This window comes from Halichoeres trimaculatus, unplaced genomic scaffold (assembly GCF_033239565.1).
Source record: "Halichoeres trimaculatus isolate MK-OKI-2021-1 unplaced genomic scaffold, fHalTri1.1 fHalTri1_scaffold_7, whole genome shotgun sequence".
NCBI classification, from domain to species: Eukaryota; Metazoa; Chordata; class Actinopteri; order Labriformes; family Labridae; genus Halichoeres; species Halichoeres trimaculatus.
Genome location: NW_027437185.1, coordinates 22,776,842 through 22,794,959, shown reverse-complemented (window position 1 = coordinate 22,794,959; position 18,118 = coordinate 22,776,842). Strand labels below are relative to the sequence as shown.

Sequence of the window (18,118 nt, the reverse complement as noted above, 5' to 3'; positions counted from 1 at the left end):
TACGTGAACGCGCCAATATCAACTCGAAGCTCTTCCAACCCGTCAGTCTTTTTTCTATCTCACACAACAGTGTCTGCCACCTTTTCGTCTCTCTCCAGTCTCATGTTCACACCACCACCAAGCCGCAGCAGATCCCCTGTCTAGCCGACACAGAGAGCCCGCTGCCGGGGGCAGTCGGAGGACACTGAGCGGTGCCAGGATGCGGTGCCACAAGTTTTGGGGACCGTTTGGATTTTATATTTGTGCTACCATGCTTTTCAAAGGTAGGTCTCTGAAAGCACACTTAATGCATCACTATTTTTTCTTGTGTTTCTTTCTTTAAGTGCACTTTCTGTAACGTCCTAGAAAGTCCTCTGGTACAGGTGAAGGCTGTTAAGATGTGACAGGAAAATTGCTGAAATTCGTTCCGGAGTTTGCAATGTGGTGGCAAATATTGGCTTTGTAACAGGTCCTCTCTGAGGAACATGTGGGCACCCCTGTCACAATATTAATGTACATTTTCTACGACTTAGTGTTTTGTTCTCTTGCATTATAAAGTGGTAAATTTCAAAGGCAAGGCTCAATTATGTATTTGGTTGGAGGCGTTTTGTGCGGCTTTGTTTTACTGATTGGACTGAGTCACTGTGACATGTTCTTGTGGAGTCACCAAATGTTATTTTAAGAGGGACTGGCTGCTGAATCTTTAAAGTGACAAATGTGCATTAAACAGAGATCAATTTATTTCCACACCATGAGTTTGATCCAGTTTATGGCCAGTTTATCAAATGTATCTTTGTTAGCTCTGATTTGTTCCTCTAGGAGTTATTTTTAAACATGTGTGCATGTCCGCATGCATTTGTGTACATGTATATATGAAAAGAGGGTAGGCATTAATGTGAGCTTGTTCGTGTGCAATGAGATGTGCATGCCTGACTGTAATTCTCTCCTAAGCCCCATCACATCATCAACATTACCATCAGCAGCAGCAGCATCTGTAACATCTGGGCTGTTTACTCACAGTTTGTGACATGGCTAAAGAGCTGCTTGAAAATCTTCCCAGTTTTAGTGTTTGTATGTGTAGGAATTGACACCTTTAACATTTCTTGCATCTTTCTCTAAACTCAGTCAGTGGCCCTCTTTCAGTTAGGGGTAACCTGAAAAGACTACAGGTAGGCATAAAAGAATAGAATGGTGATCTAAAACATGAGGATTCAACGATCTGTTTGAGGATGTGAAAACATTCTTCAGCTCAGTATTTATATCTTTTGAAACAAACTCAATGTTACAAAAAATGCAGAAAAAATGAAAACAGGAAAGACAATGTGAAGTCAAGAGTTCATGTTTGTGTCCACTCAGCTGTCAGATGTCTGCCATAAATCAAAAAGACTCCCTGGAGTTGTTTCTCATGGATCCCATGATGAATCAGTGTTATATTTTCTTGATTTTGACTGCAGTCAGCAGGTTTACTCCTGGCTTTGGCCATGGGCCTCCAAGAAGCAGCTCGCCCCCGTATGATCTCTTTCACATTATTGAAAAGCAGCTTTAGACAGCCAGGGCCTCATCACTTTAGATTTTAAATTCAGTCATGCAAAATTACTAAAGTACATTACAGTAATCTTTAATTTCAGATACATTTTAACTGAGATGGCTCACTACACAGGCAATTGATATTTTGCAACAGTTTGCCTTGTGTAAAAGGCCAAAAATACATTTTTTAATTGTCTGACCTTCACCACGTAAGAGTGAAATAGCCTTGCAAAGATGCTGTAATAATATATTTTCTGTTTCAGTGCAGTGGTTCATCTCCAGCTTTCTCACTTTGCATATCCCTCATTCAAACTCATTCTCTGTTGCAGATTTCTCCTGCAGTCTACCCCTTAATTTTACAAGCTCAGCCTTGCTTACAACTTTTATATACTTCATGCTTCTTAGCCATGAAGTTTAAGTAAAAAAGACTTTTTATGTCCTTGATCAGCATTTCAGTGAGGTGGATAGGTGTTACAGGAGCTGCTGTTTTGGGCTGTGTTCAAAGTTAGTGATATGGAACTGACCTTAATGCTTTAAAGTGAATGCCTAACAGGTTATGCTCACCTGTGGATTTTTCTTCAGCTCTTGTCCTTGAAATGTATTCAAATCACAGTGGGTTGTGTTCAACACAGTGAAGAAGAATAGCTGTGCTGGACAAGCAGTCTGTGTTGCACCATGATGAAGGTCTTAGCTCCTGGATTAGGATTATACATCCAGTGGTTTTAGGGCTCTGAGCTCTCAGTCGTAGATTATAAATCTAACCTATAGCACTCCATGCATCTGAAACCCCATTTACACAAGACCACATGCTCTGATCCTGCTCCCCACTGTAGCACATGACATGGAAAAGATGTGTTAATGGATGGCTCCATGGCTTTGTGAGTTGATTCAAGCACTCTGAGACACACACACACACACACACACACACACACACACACACACACACACACACACACACACACACACACACACACACACACACACACACAGTGGTAATGAACACATGTACATTGCACATTATTTTAAATCACAGAAAGAGGTAAAAAACAAACGTCACAGGGAGTGCAGAAGGCTGATATGGCTCATGTAAAACTGTTTCAGTGTCAAATTTGTCCCCTGGTCTCTTTTACTGTCACCCATCTGTCTCTATTTACTCACCCTTGTGTCTCCTTTACACACTCTACTCCCTCTTCCATCATGACTGGTTTTATATCTGACTTTCTGTCAATGACATGACGTCCTTTTAATGATTTTTAAATGTAAAGCAGCACCAAGTTTCAGAGCCCCTGATTTACACTTGTGTCCTAGACTAAAACAGGATTAACACTGCACATCATCAAAATACAGACTAGAAGCCAGCACTTCACTCTGGTACCACTAGTAGAGGTGGGCGGATCGATCCAAATATTGATGATATCGATACCAATGTCGGTATTGATATTGAATGATACCAGTGTAAAAAGATTGAAACTCTAGTTTAACTTTTCTCCTGCATGAACTGATTGGTGCAGTTTTATAAAAGTGGTGACCTGACTGTGTCTGCTCTCTCTACTTTCTTAACACTCTACCTCATAAAAGATTATGTTTTTATTTCTTTTCAAGAGATAATTTTTAGATTTGTTTATTTAAAAAAAAAACAGAAGTGCACTAAAGAAAAACATGATCCCTAAAATTTAAATTGTTTCAATAAATAGTTCTACTTAAAAAAAATGGATTTTTTTGATAAATATTTTTTCAACATTAGTTTTGGTGTGATAATTATTTATTTAAAAAAATTAGAGCAATAATGGGGGAACTTTATTTATTTTTTATATTGTAGTCTTCAACTCTGAAAATATTTTTTTTAATTTTACCTTAGAGTGGTACATTTTTGCACTTTATTTTCCTAAGAAAAAAATTCCACACAACATTGTTTTGGGGAAAATTTGTTTTGATACTGTTCTATTGTTGTTGTTTATCATGGTTTATCAATCAATCTATCATGACGCCTGAGTATTTTGTAGTCACCTTAAATTTTGCCCAATTTCGTCCTACATTTTAACAACATAATCAAAAGAAAAAAAATCACGAAAACACCTGAAGGTCAGCAGTTTGATGATACATCAACCTTAAATATTAAAAAGTATTGGCATTGGTATTGGTGATACTGGCCCTTTATCTACTTGGTATCGGATCGATAACACAATTCCCAGTATTGCCCACCTCTGGCACAGCACAGTTAAATCAGGTGTACATGATGTGAGTACACATTTTCATAAAATGGAAACTAATGTCTTTTTTCAAAGATTTGTTGCATAATTTCAAATTCATTTTAATGGCTATTGTTTTACTCTACTTTTCATTTTCACTGTCCTCCAACCAAATTTCTCTCTTTCCTCCCGCCCTTCTTTTACACCCTGTCTACCTCACCTCTGTGCCCTACATTATCACCCTCATAATTTCTTCACCTCTCCTCCCGTCCTTACCTCTGTATGAGTGAGTGTGTGTACATTAGTATGTGTGTTGAACAGGTTATGGCATTAAGCCAGCCACCTTGGTCAAGATGTATCTTTTATAGCAGCTGAACATCTGGTTACTTCACTGCTGACCGGCCCTGACTCATTCTTGTTCTTAATGATTGATGGTGAAATAATGAGGTGCGAGACCGATGAAGAAGTGACCTTAATTTAAATCAGTGCACACTTGGTTGGTTTGAGAGGCAGAGTGGTGATTACGCTGTGCACGCAATGCAAATGAAAGCATTTACAAAAACATGTCAACACCCAGATCTCAGACACTCTTCTTGTTGAAGCTCCTCAGTCCTAACCTTTTCTCCACTTGAGGTGTTTTTCTTACAGACAGTTTAACAGCAGATTTCAAGGTCTCGGCTATGATCTAACAATAAGATGGATGGCCTCTGTGTAGATGTGCAGGTATGTGAGAGAGCGCATGAACCTATATTTGACAGGGACATAATAATGTGAGGTCATCCTGTGTAATTCAGAGTGGCTGTTTTATGACTGCCATTCTTATGAGATATGATGGATGTAAGTTTGATTCATTGGCAGTGGTATTTCAGCCTCTGTGGTAGCTACCTGGATTTGTATAACCACTGACCTCACAATCAGAGTGAAAAATCACAGTTGTGAGGGTTTTTTTTTTTTTCTTGTCTACGAGTTTGGCCTTTAATTGTCCAGAATGTTGATATACTTGAACAACTAATATACATAAGCTTGAACTCATCATAAATGCTGAAAAACTTCATTAAACAGGCCTATATAATAGCGGTTTAGGTGGCGCTGCTGGAATGCAATTCAAATTTGCTAAACTTAAAGCTCCTGTGAGGATCTTTCTTTGCGCTAAACAGGTACTTAGATCTTGACCAATTTTGGACTCTATGCACATGGAAGTAGTATTTTTTTGATTTCTTTTAAAAATCAAATGTGTGACATTTTGAATACTTAACCTGGACAAAGTAAAAAGAAAAAGAAAATCCCTTTTCTTAAGCCCACTCCCAACTGTTTCCTATGATACCTACCCCCTTAGTGTTTACAGTAATAAAAACTTGTGGAACAAAAATTGACAGTCTGGTCATGATAGGTCAGAGTTGCTTTTGTAAACTATAAAGTAGCATCGCTGCTGATATCAGTGTGTTTCATAACCAGTCCAAACTTACTCACTGGAACTTCAAAAACTCTTGCATGAAATTCAGGAAGCCTTCTGAGGGGTTTCTTGGAGAGGGGTCATAATAGCAGCAATGTTCGCAGCAATATTAGAATTACCAATGATTCCCTTAAATCATGTAAAAGCCTCAGGGATTCCCGATCATTTAGTCGAACGAGAGCTGGGAAAGACATTTTGTGACATCATATTCACTTTCTCTACTTCTTTCGTCCTAATACCTCTAACTGGTGTGTGTGTGTGTGTGTGTGTGTGTGTGTGTGTGTGTGTGTGTGTGTGTGTGTGTGTGTGTGTGTGTGTTACAGCGGCTCAGACTAGGATGGCTTTAGCTGTGCTCATCAGAGGCACTAAAATACCCTGATGTAAGAGGTGGTCATTTAGTGCTCAGCCAAAAATAGTGTTCCTGTTTGTTTTTGCTGCACATCTGTTGGGTGTGTGTGTGTGTGTGTGTGTGTGTGTGTGTGTGTGTGTGTGTGTGTGTGTGTGTGTGTGTGTGTGTGTGTGTGTGTGTGTGTGTGTGTGTTGGAAAGGAGGATGTGTGAAAGGGTCCCTCAGGCCGTCTGTGTTTGGATAGCCTGTGTCTGATGGGTGTTTGGAAACCTCATCTGAACGCATTGACCCACAAAAAATATTCAAATGGGACAGAATGAGTCCTGCTGCATATCTTTCTGTGTGTGTGTGAGTGAGTGAGCGTGTGTGTGTGTTTGTCTGAGCTTGAGAATGTGACAAAGGGAAAAAAACAGGAGAAAAATAATGATGTCCTTGCTTATTTACCTGTGAAACATCAACTTGAATTTATTGCTTCACAGTTTCCAGCCCATAATAAAAAAAAGGAAAAATTCCCACCATTTGTTCATAGATGAGCTCACCAGCGGGTGACAGCACTGATCATGACCATGCTTTTCAAGCTTTTGTTTATTCCCTCACAGCCTAATCAGCTTTCGAATGAGCTCATTTAATGCACATAAGAACAAAACCGCTGAAAGCAGAAAAAGTGAATGCAAATTCAGAATGGAGCAGAGAGACTGAAAAGAGGTAAAAAGAGAAAATAAGGGTAGTGGTATCAAAAAAAGCAGAAATCATACGCTTTAGAGGTGTAGGAGAATGAAAAAGTGTCCTGTAAGTCTCAAAGAGGGGGGTATGTGGAAAAAAGGGTTTTATATGAGAAAGAAGGTTGAGAGGAAGGAAGTGAGGAAGAGGGAGGAATATGCACCTGATTTACCCTGCATACTATTTTACCTTTGCATATTGTGTTGAATGCCACCGTCTCACTTGATGTGAATTCCTGAATATCTACTCCATTTCACAGTCTGACTTCATCCATCCATCTTTCCCCTGTCCCTCCATGCACCATCTTTGTTGTAAAGAATTGCATTTGTGGGCTGCATCATTTGAATTCCTTCCTTCTAGGACAGAGGAAGGCACCAAGGCTGAACAGATATGGAGAGCAGAACTGTAGCGTAGTGTGAACAGATTAATTCCTTAGTTGTTCTTTGGTGCTAATGTATTAAGATGTTGTAGTTATCATTTGCGGTAGAGAAACAAATTCAAATTACCCCAATGAATTTGAAAACACTTTTAAACATACCTTTAAAGTCCGAATTGTTTCTAAGTCTTGTGCTTTTTGCAGCAGCTATGGTAATTAACCTTAAAGCTCAAGTAAGGAATTTTCAGTCATCTCTAAAACACACTGAAATTAATACTGTTGCCTTGTTATGCCCTACAAAAGCAAACAAGATGATCTGCATGGTTTTGATTAATTAATAATTAATCCTCCCCAGTAGTTTCCAGTAGCTGCAGGGTAGATGTCCATCAGAGTGATTCACAGCAGGCTGAAGAAACAGCCTTCTTATATCTTCCTTGTTAAAGACCGCTATTGACACACTTGACTCCCTCTCAAGCTGACTTTTTTTTTGCAGACTTTATGCAGTGTTTTGTGATGTGTAATATCCAAGATAACACCTTAATTGTTTTAACAATATGTGAGATGTACAATATCAAATTTGTAATTGCTTTGGGAGTCGACACGTGCTCTTTGAATATGATTAAGCCTAATGGGAAGAAATGCTGTGCTCTGAGAACACAATGCAGTGTTCACACATCACAAGATAAGGTAGCATATCTGCCTGTTTGTATGAAGTTAAAGCTTGGTAAACAGACAGGAGACAAAACATAAACACTACCAGTCTCATAACCATTATGTCACTAGGTTTAATGACTAGAGATGGATCAACCACAAGGAGATGGGTCTGATGTAGAAAAGAGGGGTGTCATCAAAAATACACCAATTTGACTATGGTGTAAATTAAAGCAGTTGCTGTTAGACCAGATTGTTTAAAACATGGACATAGCATCCACAACAATACCCATCTATTTCTGAAATGAAGCCAATCCACAGATGCAGCCACATTTGCTATGACGCCAGCTGCAGGGCGCCCACCAGTCACGTGACCTGAGCTGTGTCTCTGACTGGACGATCAAACAATCCTAATAAATTCTAAAACACTGAGTCAGAAAAAAATTCACTCACCATACAGTGTGTGCCGATAGTGAAACCAGCGTTTAAGAGTCATTTTTTGAACCAGGCTGTAAATATGCTTTTTAATGCCATAAAAGTCAGTTTTTATGGTTGGGTGTGTACATGACTTCCGGTCTTTCTGCAGCCAGCTTCAAGCGGATTCTCGATGAGCAGCAACTTTTAGCACTTCTGCATAGGCTTCATTTTTACTAACTTGATGTTGCCTCTTGAGTAAGACAGCTCACCTCTTTCACCATCAGCAAATCAGCGTCCACACAAATCATGAAGAATATGAAAAGCTTTGGGAGTCAGTGGTTGAGATCAACAGACAATCTCTGAGGCACCTGCCAAATAAAAACACACTTTGACAGGTTGTATCATGTTTAGTTGAAGGTGTCAGTTTTAAGTTAAAAAATTACTTTTTTGTTTGTTTTATATAATATGTTTTTTTTTTATTGAAACCATTGATAATATCAAACAGACTATTGAAAAGCGTGACCTAGTACAAGCCTGATAATGTAATAATTGAACAAATTTGAACTTTTACAGGTGCATTTATGAGTTATTATTGATGTGTTTATATATATATTTTTGTAGGATTTAATAAATCTCCCAAAATATTAGCATGTTATTTTTAAATCAACTAAGAGATCAGAGGTTCTGCTTTGTCCAAAGGGGGAATTAAAATCAACTAACAGACATTATTAACAGAGAGAAACAGAGAGACATGGCATATGACAGGCTGTCCTCATGTGACTGTTCAGTCACACTAATTCCATTCAGTGGACACATTTTGATAGAGTTTCATTATCCATAACCTTACATTTTTCATTCATTTGTCTGGTCATGGTAAGCTTTTCTTGCACTTCAACAAAAAACAGTGCACAAACTTCCTCAACTCTCTTTGGAAATACAGCTCCTGTGGTTGTGATGTGGATTTGATACTTTACACCTTTTTAAAAAAAAAAAAAAAAAAAAAAAAAGGTTTTTATAATAAAAGGATTTTATCGATGGCTCCAGGCAAAATCATCACATAACAAGATAATGGCTTGATGGCTGTTTAATCACCCATAAACCTTGGCGTTTCTTGTGTTGATCTTCACACAAAAGACAATTGGAGCATAAGAAATTGTTCTGGCCTTTTCAAACAGCTTTAGTTCGGGATCTGTTTACCCCAGGTAGTGTTCTCTGAAACTTCATCCCCTTAATGAAGGCAATGAAGACTGACATGTAGTCAAAAGATTAAGAATTAAATTAGAGGGTTGACCTTGTTTTGGTTTGGAACAAACTGTGCTAACTTAAACGCTGAGTGAACTAAAAATTTGCAACTTTGATTACCTCAGGCATTCTCTCTTTTTGCTCTTCTGTTAGGGGGAAACCCCAACAGAAGAGCAAAATGTCTAACAAAAAAGCAGCCCCAAGCAGTCTTCCTCTCATTTTCTAATATTTTCTGATAAAAACCCTGCCTTTGAAACTTGAATCTTCTCACGCTTTGCATGTACAATGTACAATAGTACAGAAGTATTTACTTTTAACTTCTGCTTAGAAAAACACATCCTCTCCTTTCTTCTAGCAGATTTGAGGCAACAGATGTTCCATATTGAGTTATTAAAAGTTGTTTTGTACAATTTCTGTTCCTTTTAATCCCATTATCTACACCAGGTTCCAAATTCACACACTGTGTTATTTCATGTCGTGTTGCTAGTATTTGGGTATCTCAAAACCTTTCATCAGAAGCTGGAGCCTCTCCAACCACAGATTGATTTAAGAAATGGTGACATATTCTTGGACGCTGCTTAGCTATCTCACTGCCATTGGGTACGAAGCATAATGCATAAAGATATACACACCAAATTTACATATTTTCTTGTCTCTGATTTTTCATTTCCTCTTGATTCTCATTTACAATAATTTGCACAAAAGCCCCAACATCCAATATTCTTTCAATAAGAGTTGATGTTGAGGAAACCCACAAAGCAAAAATTGCCTCTGTCCCAATAGAGCCTTTGTGAATATTTGCAATAAATTCGTATTATGTGGGCTTCTGCCAAGCTTGAATAAATGGTCCCATTGAGTGCAGCTGCCCTCAGGGTCCCAGAGGAACCCAGGAGCAGTCTGACTCTGCTTATTAAACTACACATAATTTGACATGCAGACATACTGGAACTTTGATGCGGCCTCCTGGTGCTACATAACTGAATAGGTTAACATAAGTGCGCAGGGGGGGTGTTTCAAAGACACTTATTTCCCAGGTGTTCCTTTAGACATTTACATTCTGACTAACCATATGGTTGAAAGGTAAGAAAAACTCAGAAAACAGTCAAAAATGAGCACAATATATCAAACACAACTAAACAGGGGTTTCATAGTCTGCAGGTTAATGGTCAAATTGGTTGCCTGGTCTTTCTAATGCAACATTGCTTCTGTTGGTTTAACAACAGTTTAAACAGAAACAGCCTATGTACAATTAAATCTTCATTTTCTACTTCAAAAACTGTCAAAGTGGACAACATTACAAGATGCCATCTGTCATGTGTATTTGCGTACATCCAAGTAGTGCATTATAGCAACTGCATGCATTTCCACTGTGGGACCAAGGGTCTAAATTTAGGTGTGGTGTAATAAATTTACCCCTGCAAACTGCCCTGCCTTGGGAGTAATGCTTTTTGGATATCCAGGGACTTTATAAGCGAGGCCTGCATGCAGCATGAGCAGTGTTTTTATTTCACCTTCAGTCCATGATAACATCACACACAGCTGTGATTGACTTGGTTTAAGTAAGGGATAATGCCCGAAAAGGTGTCCATTATCGGAAGTGAGTAGACAAAGTTTAAGATAACTGACACCTTGAAGGGCATTATCCTGTTAATACCATGGTCTCTTATGAAAGAAAGAAATATTAAATCAATTATTAATAGGTTAATGTTGTTTTTTACTGTTAAAATCGTACGTTTTTGACAAGAAGTGGCTGAGTGGACTGTTTCATACCTCTTATTGTGACGCGTTGCCAAGGCTCTGGCCACAGACTACCTGCAGCTCGGTCAGCTGCAGCTGTTGCATTAGGCCTAATGATGATGCTAAATTTTGTTTCAAAGAATCAAAGTCCACAGATAGTTTCCTACACAGGTAGTTTTAATTGCAAGAAATATTATCCACCGTACACTCTGATTATAATAGGAGGTCTCTTAATGTTACAATTCCTCTGGTGTCACCTCTTTGTGTGGCATCTCCTTCTTATTATATTCTCTTCTCTCTTTTTTTTCCCGTCCCAGTCTTCAAAATTATCGAAACTGTACAATCACTCATGTTTTGTCTGCTGTAATGCTGTTGTGATAAAAAAAAACAACAACTGTGAAATAACGTCCGTTAATGTATGTTCTGAGTTCCTGTTTCCACGGTTTCCAACTAGTGCTTGAGCCAGCGAAATAATTTAGATAGATCCGGCTATTTGGCCAAAACTTTTTTATAGGTGTCCTACAAAACTTTTTAATGGGCACTCTGCAGCCAATCAGAATTGAGTATTCACCCAGATCATGGTGTAATAACTTCTAAACAATCATCTTCTTGGAGTCTGATAAAGTGAATATGTCTCTGATAGCTACTGGTGTTACAGTTTAAAGAGTGACCCAACAGCTGTTAAAACAAGGTTGAAGTCCCAGGTAATGCATCTGTGTTTAGTTTGAGAAATATGTCAAAATATCCTGATTGGATTAGTAATTTCATGATGATGTGAAATTGTTTCAGAAGGATGCGTCCCACTGACAGTTGACTATTAACATGCTCTTTGTGAAGCCGTGGCACAAGCTGATTCCTGCCGAGCAGTTCAGTGTTTCGCCAGTCAAAGTTGTTTCAGGCCTCTTGAAACAGCCTTGAAATAAGAAAGCTTTGTCAGAGGCTGTTGTCTCCACTCAAGTGTCAACAATAGTCAGTCCACAGTCTAACATGAGTGCTAGAAGGTGGCTTGTCTACTTCACTGGTGTCATTTTGGCTGAAAGGCCCTTGTTGTTGTCTTACTATCCTCTACTGGTCTGGTCTGGTAGGGTTTTTATCTGTTCTCAATACGTCACTGTGCTGTTTTGCGTTATACACCGGGTCTTCGGTTCCACTATTACAACCCAGCAAACAATGGGCCAATTAAACAAAAACAATTAAGTCCTGGACTAAAATTTCCAGTACCCTCTGGTCGAAAGGCAGCTCAAGTTTTTGAGTGCTCAGAAAATTCAAGGGAAGGCAGGTTAAAAGTGTGGCAGCTTCCAGTTTGATAACTGAGGAGTCATCAGTACAGATGGTCCAGGCATCAGCGTTTAATATGCTACACAGGTGTTCAGCTGTCAGTTGTCTTGTAACATGGTATATTCATGCAGATGAATTATTCATATTAATTGTTCATGCATGCTTTTACAACACAGGAAGTCATCTCAGCAAAATCTTTACTGCTACTGTTATTATTTTCAGCTGCTGCTTAAAGACCACCAGATGTTAGAATCTGTTATCACCTTTGATAAATCCAGCTCATTCATTTTAATGCCTTTGACCAAAGCAAGGCGAATTATTCACCATCAGTTAAGTGTGAATTGTTTGACCTAATTGAGTCAAGGTGTGTCACCGTAATGGTCACATTTTGTTGTGTTACCGATCTATTCATAATTGATAACTGGGTCAACCCCACTCACTGGTGACCTTCTAAAAGACAGGAACAAAACCCAGCACTGACCCCTGACATTTCTACTGTAATGACCAGAAAACTGGCAGAAAACTGATGCAGTATTGATCCTCTCAGGTTGCTCATCATTAGCATGCCTGAGTTCGCCACACACCTACAGGATTGATAAACTCATCAAGTCACTTCTTCCATTGAAGCGTAAAGGTGATGAAGTCCTCCTGTGTTAGTGAGTGTGTCAGACACCAAAAGGTCAAACCTACTGTTGTAAAATGGCATCTAATGAACTTGAAAGCGTGTGATTTAGTGCAACATTACAAATGTCACCAGGTTATTGGTTACACGCATCATGAAAAGCAGATTTTAAAATGTTTTTCTCATTCATTACAATTGTTTTTTTACAATAACTGTTTTTCCTCAATTAGATTTCCAATATCTGTACTTGTGGAAAAACTGACGACATCATACAAATAACAGCCCTTCATCTCCCCTCCCCCTCCTTTCACCCCCTCCTTTCACCCCTTTTCCTGTTACCGAGCCTGTTTGATGAGGTTGCTGGTGTGATTGAAAAATGATATCTTCTCTCAAGCCTCCCATATCAGCTTCATTAGTGCAAAGGTTGAAAAAACACTTTAAGGGTGTATCCCTGGTGTATGCTGCACACGTTTGCTGGTGTCACAGAGGTTTATTTCATTTGATTATTAAATCCCTTCTCAACACTGTTTTATGAGTCGAGCTGAACTTCATTAGTTTCATTAGTTTGATTTCATCTCTTTGCAGTATTAAAATGAAGGGGAGGACAGGATAGCAGCTATAGATGAGGCTCTAGTTACATTTTAGTGCACATGTTTATGCAAATTCCACTTTGCATAGGTGGACAGATTTATCACTTTGAGATGCTGCGTATTGATTTGTTGAGGCTGTGTTTTTGTCCCTATCAAAGCACCACAGCCTTTGGAGCACTTGCCCAAATGTCCCTTCAACACCTTGACAGCCTGAATGACAGAAGAGCAGAGTATGTCTGTAAAAGTCATGAATCCATCAATCCATCTGCAACATATGACTCAGTACGTCTGATCTATGACTACATGAACGGGAAAGAAGAGGTCAGATGTATTTTTCAGTTAGCGTGCTTCTTCTCACCAGCAGTCAAAGGATTCTGCTGTGCTGAGCAGCTTCTTGTAGCCTCTCTGTCTTTCACCTCAGGCTCAGTCCCTCCATAACTCTTCTCATTACAGCTTTAATGGGCCAATCAACACCGCTCCGGGCTAAAGGCACACTCCTCTATCCCTCACAGCTTAACACATTCTTCCTTCTTCCTCTTCATCCCCTTCGTCTTCTCTGTGTTACTCTTCCATGTTTTTCACTCCAGCTTTCACCTGTTATATGACTGTCTTCTATATGTTTAGAGGAAGGAGTCGTTTAACTGTTTGCTTCTGTATGTTAATACAGGGTGGGTCATTGCAAGTCTGTTATTTTCTGCTGTATATATTCTGGGTCTGCTGTATATGTGCATACAAAGTGTTTTTTTTACAGTATAGCAGTGCTCAAAGAGTGTGCTCCGTTTGCTTATGTGCATACCGCTCCTTTGAACTAATTTACATGAGCACACATAGAGCTGTTACTGAGCAACACCTGCTCCCATATGTAGGCATGTGTAAGCAAAAGATGGTGTCATTATGCCTGATTATTGTGCTACCTTTCAAAAGGTTTTTAGCTTCAAAACTGCATTGCTGAATCATGAGAAGATTATTTCACTCCCAAAGGGAATAAAACTGTTAAGAGTCCCTTCAACTGCATTTCAAACACATCACAATTATCCACAGACCATTTTGCTAACAAGCATCTGTGACTGATTATAAGGACTACAGCAAATGGCTGGTCAATATGAGCTTTAACAATGGGCTCATTTTGTGAGTGTGTGCTTGGGTGTTTGTGTGTCCTTGTCTGCGTTCATTCTGGGACAAAGGGGTAGTGCCAAATGGAAGGCGAGGTGAAGAGGATCAATAATGGTGATGAGAGTCGGGCCAACAAACACATCATTTTAATCATCCCGGACCTTCAGAGGTGCCAACTTGCAGTCCTGCCTCGCCATGTGTGGGAATGTGTTTGAATATGCAGATGTCAGCACATGTGTTTATCTATACATTATTCATCGAAACTTCAGCCCAACAATGGACCTCCCTCTTACACACTGTTCATACAAAGGGCAATTTGCAGTGTTTTCTGTAGAAATCAGGAACCTTTTGGCACAGTAGTAAATAGGTTCTGCGTATGGCAGCGTGTTTGAATCCCCACCAGGTAAAATGTAATCTGTCTGCAGGCTTGTGCCAGCAGAGGAAGGGTAAAAGGTTATGAATGCCATTAATGCTTCTTTTTTTGGATTAAAATTCAGCTCTGTTATAATGAGACTGTTTTCAAAAGTGCAGTCTGCAAGAAAAAAAGGATTAACAAAGCCAAAACACTGACGCCATTTTTCACAAACTCTGCTCTGGAACTGCGTCAGTCTGAAGGCTAGACCCATGGTTTCAAATTCAGGGATATGCAATCTGGGATATGCAATCTCCAAGCCTGAAATATGAGAAGTGGAACTCTGAAACTATTGATGTAACTGCTGTAAAAAAAAAACACCTTTAACTTTAAAACATGTTGTAACTTATTTTCGGTAAGTCATTAATGCATAAAAATAATGTTAATATCCACTTCTTCTGTTCAAGTTTAGACCTTGAAGTGTTGTTTCACAGTTACCAGTGTCTAACGTTTGAATAATTTAGAAATATTTTGCACAAAACACATTCTCTTTTCTTTCTGTTGTTATCCCTAGGATCCCTGCAGGGAGAATACCAGAGGAAGCTCTACAAGGAGCTGATGGCTAACTACAACCGACTGGAGAGACCTGTGGTCAACGACTCTGCTCCTATTTTGGTGGAGCTGGGTTTTACACTGCTGCAGATAATAGATGTGGTGAGACAGTTGGTTTCCAATTCTGTGTGGTGTGAACTTGTGTGTAGAGTCAGAGAATTGTGATGATATGCTTATGTTGTAAGAACAAGATGCGGTTTCCAACTAAGCATTAAGATTTGGTGGATATATGCCTGGATACATGCGTTATTCTGAACTTCAATTATTGACACTCAGCACCTGTCTGAAGTCCCTCAGCACAATCCACTCACAGCATAACACTCATTGCGTTAGAGTGAAAACAAAAATTGCATTGTTCTCAATGCCATTTTAGGGATGCTCCAATCCCGATACCGATAGCGCTACCTGAGTTTGTTATTGACCAATACCGATCTGATACCAGTGTTAAATAATAACCTGTGGGATAAGACTGGTAATGTTTTGTGTAAAAAATGAGGATATGGAATTACTGATGTTAATATTTATTTAAACTACAAAATATCTTGACATTTACCAGCAGTTTGGTAAACACAGTATTTTAGCACTTACAGAAATTACTGTTCAATTGCAAACTTTTATACTTTGTAGATTAGTATTTCAGCAAAAAACAAAGAAAGTGCCTGGATCAACACCATGGATCAGCCCCGTCCCACTGATACCTGATCCAGCTTTCAGGGGCTGGATCAGACCAATACCAGGATCGGGACAGTACATATCTATACCATTTGTGCCATTTCATACTGATTCTCTTGTACCTCAAGAGTGATCAACATGCAAATAAGATCAAAAATTCTTTCACTGGTGTTTTAGATTAAAATTATTTCAGCCTCTGTCTGAAACACTTTGGTTAGTTGCTGTCTTTTTAAGGCTTGTCAGGGAAAGAGCCATGGGCAGACCTTAGTGTTAGAGGCCCGCTCTCTCAGTATGTAATGAACTATTTACAAGATTCTTATGCATTGAGAGCATCTTGCAAAGATCTTACAGTAGTTTTGCAGATTTACCCCTTAATTCCACTGCACGCATAGCGCAGCGCCGCGTCGCGTCGCACCGTGCAGCGCCACATCGCGTCCCACCGCTGCACCGCACCACTGCACCGCACCGCTGCACCGCACCACTGCACCGCACCGCTGCACCGCACCGCTTCACCGCACCGCTGCACCGCACCACACTGTGCCGTGCAGTGCCGCACCGCGCCGTGCAGTGCCGCACCGCACCGTGCAGTGCCGCACCGCACCGTGCAGTGCCGCACCGCGCAGCACCGCGCAGCACCGGGCAGCACCGCGCAGCACCGCGCAGCACCCTTGAAACGTACTGCGGAGCACTTGGCTTCCACTGTAATATATCAGGCAAATTTTACTGCACACGCTGCTGAAGCACCCGCGCGCCCAGGCACGAGAAATGTGCTTCAGGTCTATTTTCTGCGTAGCTCTTACCAAACCTCGTAAATACACTGTCGATAAGAAAGCACTAGACAGGAAGTCACTGTGTGGAGTACCCGATAGATTCCAAATAACACAAAGCACAAACTCTTGAACAGAAATTAACCCAATATGTTATAAATACGTCACATCTGGAGGCCCGTGCATCGGTAAACAGTCGGTCAAAGGGTCCCAGACACAACACGATGCCATGGATGAAGAGAAGCTGGAAGTGGAGAAGTTCAACATTCTTTATGATCCCAAAAATCCTTTTTATAAGGATACAGGGATAATCGGAGCAAGACCACGACACTCCGCTGCGCTGCGCAGCTCATGCGGTGGAATTTAGGGGTCAGGGATTTCCCTAACCATGAATATCTTATGAACTTATTTAACTGTGGGGTACTGCAGCAGTAAAGGAGTAACCATACTATGTCAGAGTTTGTTGCCAGACATGATTGATCACAAGATGCTGACAACAGTAATGGGAGCTTACACTTCATGGACATACGTTGGCACATCAGATGATACAACAGGTAGCATGTACCTCTCAGGGCAATGCAAAATAAATTTAAACAAACTGCTTGATTATATCTTTTTGTGACGTCACAACAGCCAAACAAGCTAGTACTAGCTTAAATTATTGCAATATGGGGTGGTAACTAAAACATGAACTACAATATACAATAACTCAGTACTGTACACACTGTTTGTGTAGTCCCTGTGTACTCTGCTGGGGTTTGTCTACTTGATATATCTTATTTTTTACCTCTTCTTTAGAAATGTTGAAGGCTGAGCAAAAACAGCATAGTTTTCTTCTAATAGGTCTTTAAAAAAGTCCTTAAATGTGTGTAACATGATTTTAAAAGTATGTGGGGACCCTGACCCAGAGCTGCCTCTCAGGCTCTATAAAATCCCTGGACTTGTTTTGGTGTAGAAACAACTCCAGGAAAAGAAACCAAAACATGCTTTATGTAAGAGAATAGAAAAACAAAAATAGAGCACAGTTTTCTCAGTGTAAACACTGATAAACACGCAAACCAGCTGGCTTCTTGAGTGCGACACATCATAATTGACATAACCTGCTCCCAGATTTACATAAGAACAGAGCGTGTGATCCATTTTTTCTGTTTTTGTCACATGTTGTTCCTCCTTCATATCTACCAGCAGCATCCTCACCTCAGCTGACTCATAGTATGTTTTTAAATCACCTTGTCAGTCTTCCTTTCTTTTACATCTTTATGTATCGAGGGAAAGCTGGCGGGGTGTATTTGTTATTTTCCCGCTCCACTGAAGCAGAGTGCGATGGGACCTGGCTCACATTTTCCTGCAACAAAAAATCATTCAGCAATACACTGAGGTGGCCTATCAAATAAAACCTGTTAGACTTCTTCACAGTGAATATTGTGTTTCTGCTGTTCACCTTGAAACCCCTGTGACAAAGGATAAAGTAGT

General features: G+C 39.8%; 1 protein-coding gene across 1 annotated transcript in view; it reads left to right on the top strand.

The window, feature by feature from the left end:
• chrna8 (cholinergic receptor, nicotinic, alpha 8) overlaps positions 1-18,118 on the top strand; it is a 43,839-nt gene continuing 25,721 nt past the window's right edge. The window contains exons 1-2 of the mRNA XM_074674517.1: positions 1-263; positions 15,169-15,308. Coding sequence (XP_074530618.1) covers positions 200-263; positions 15,169-15,308 — 204 coding nt within the window. The 5' untranslated portion in view covers positions 1-199. The remainder of the gene's footprint in view (positions 264-15,168; positions 15,309-18,118) is intronic.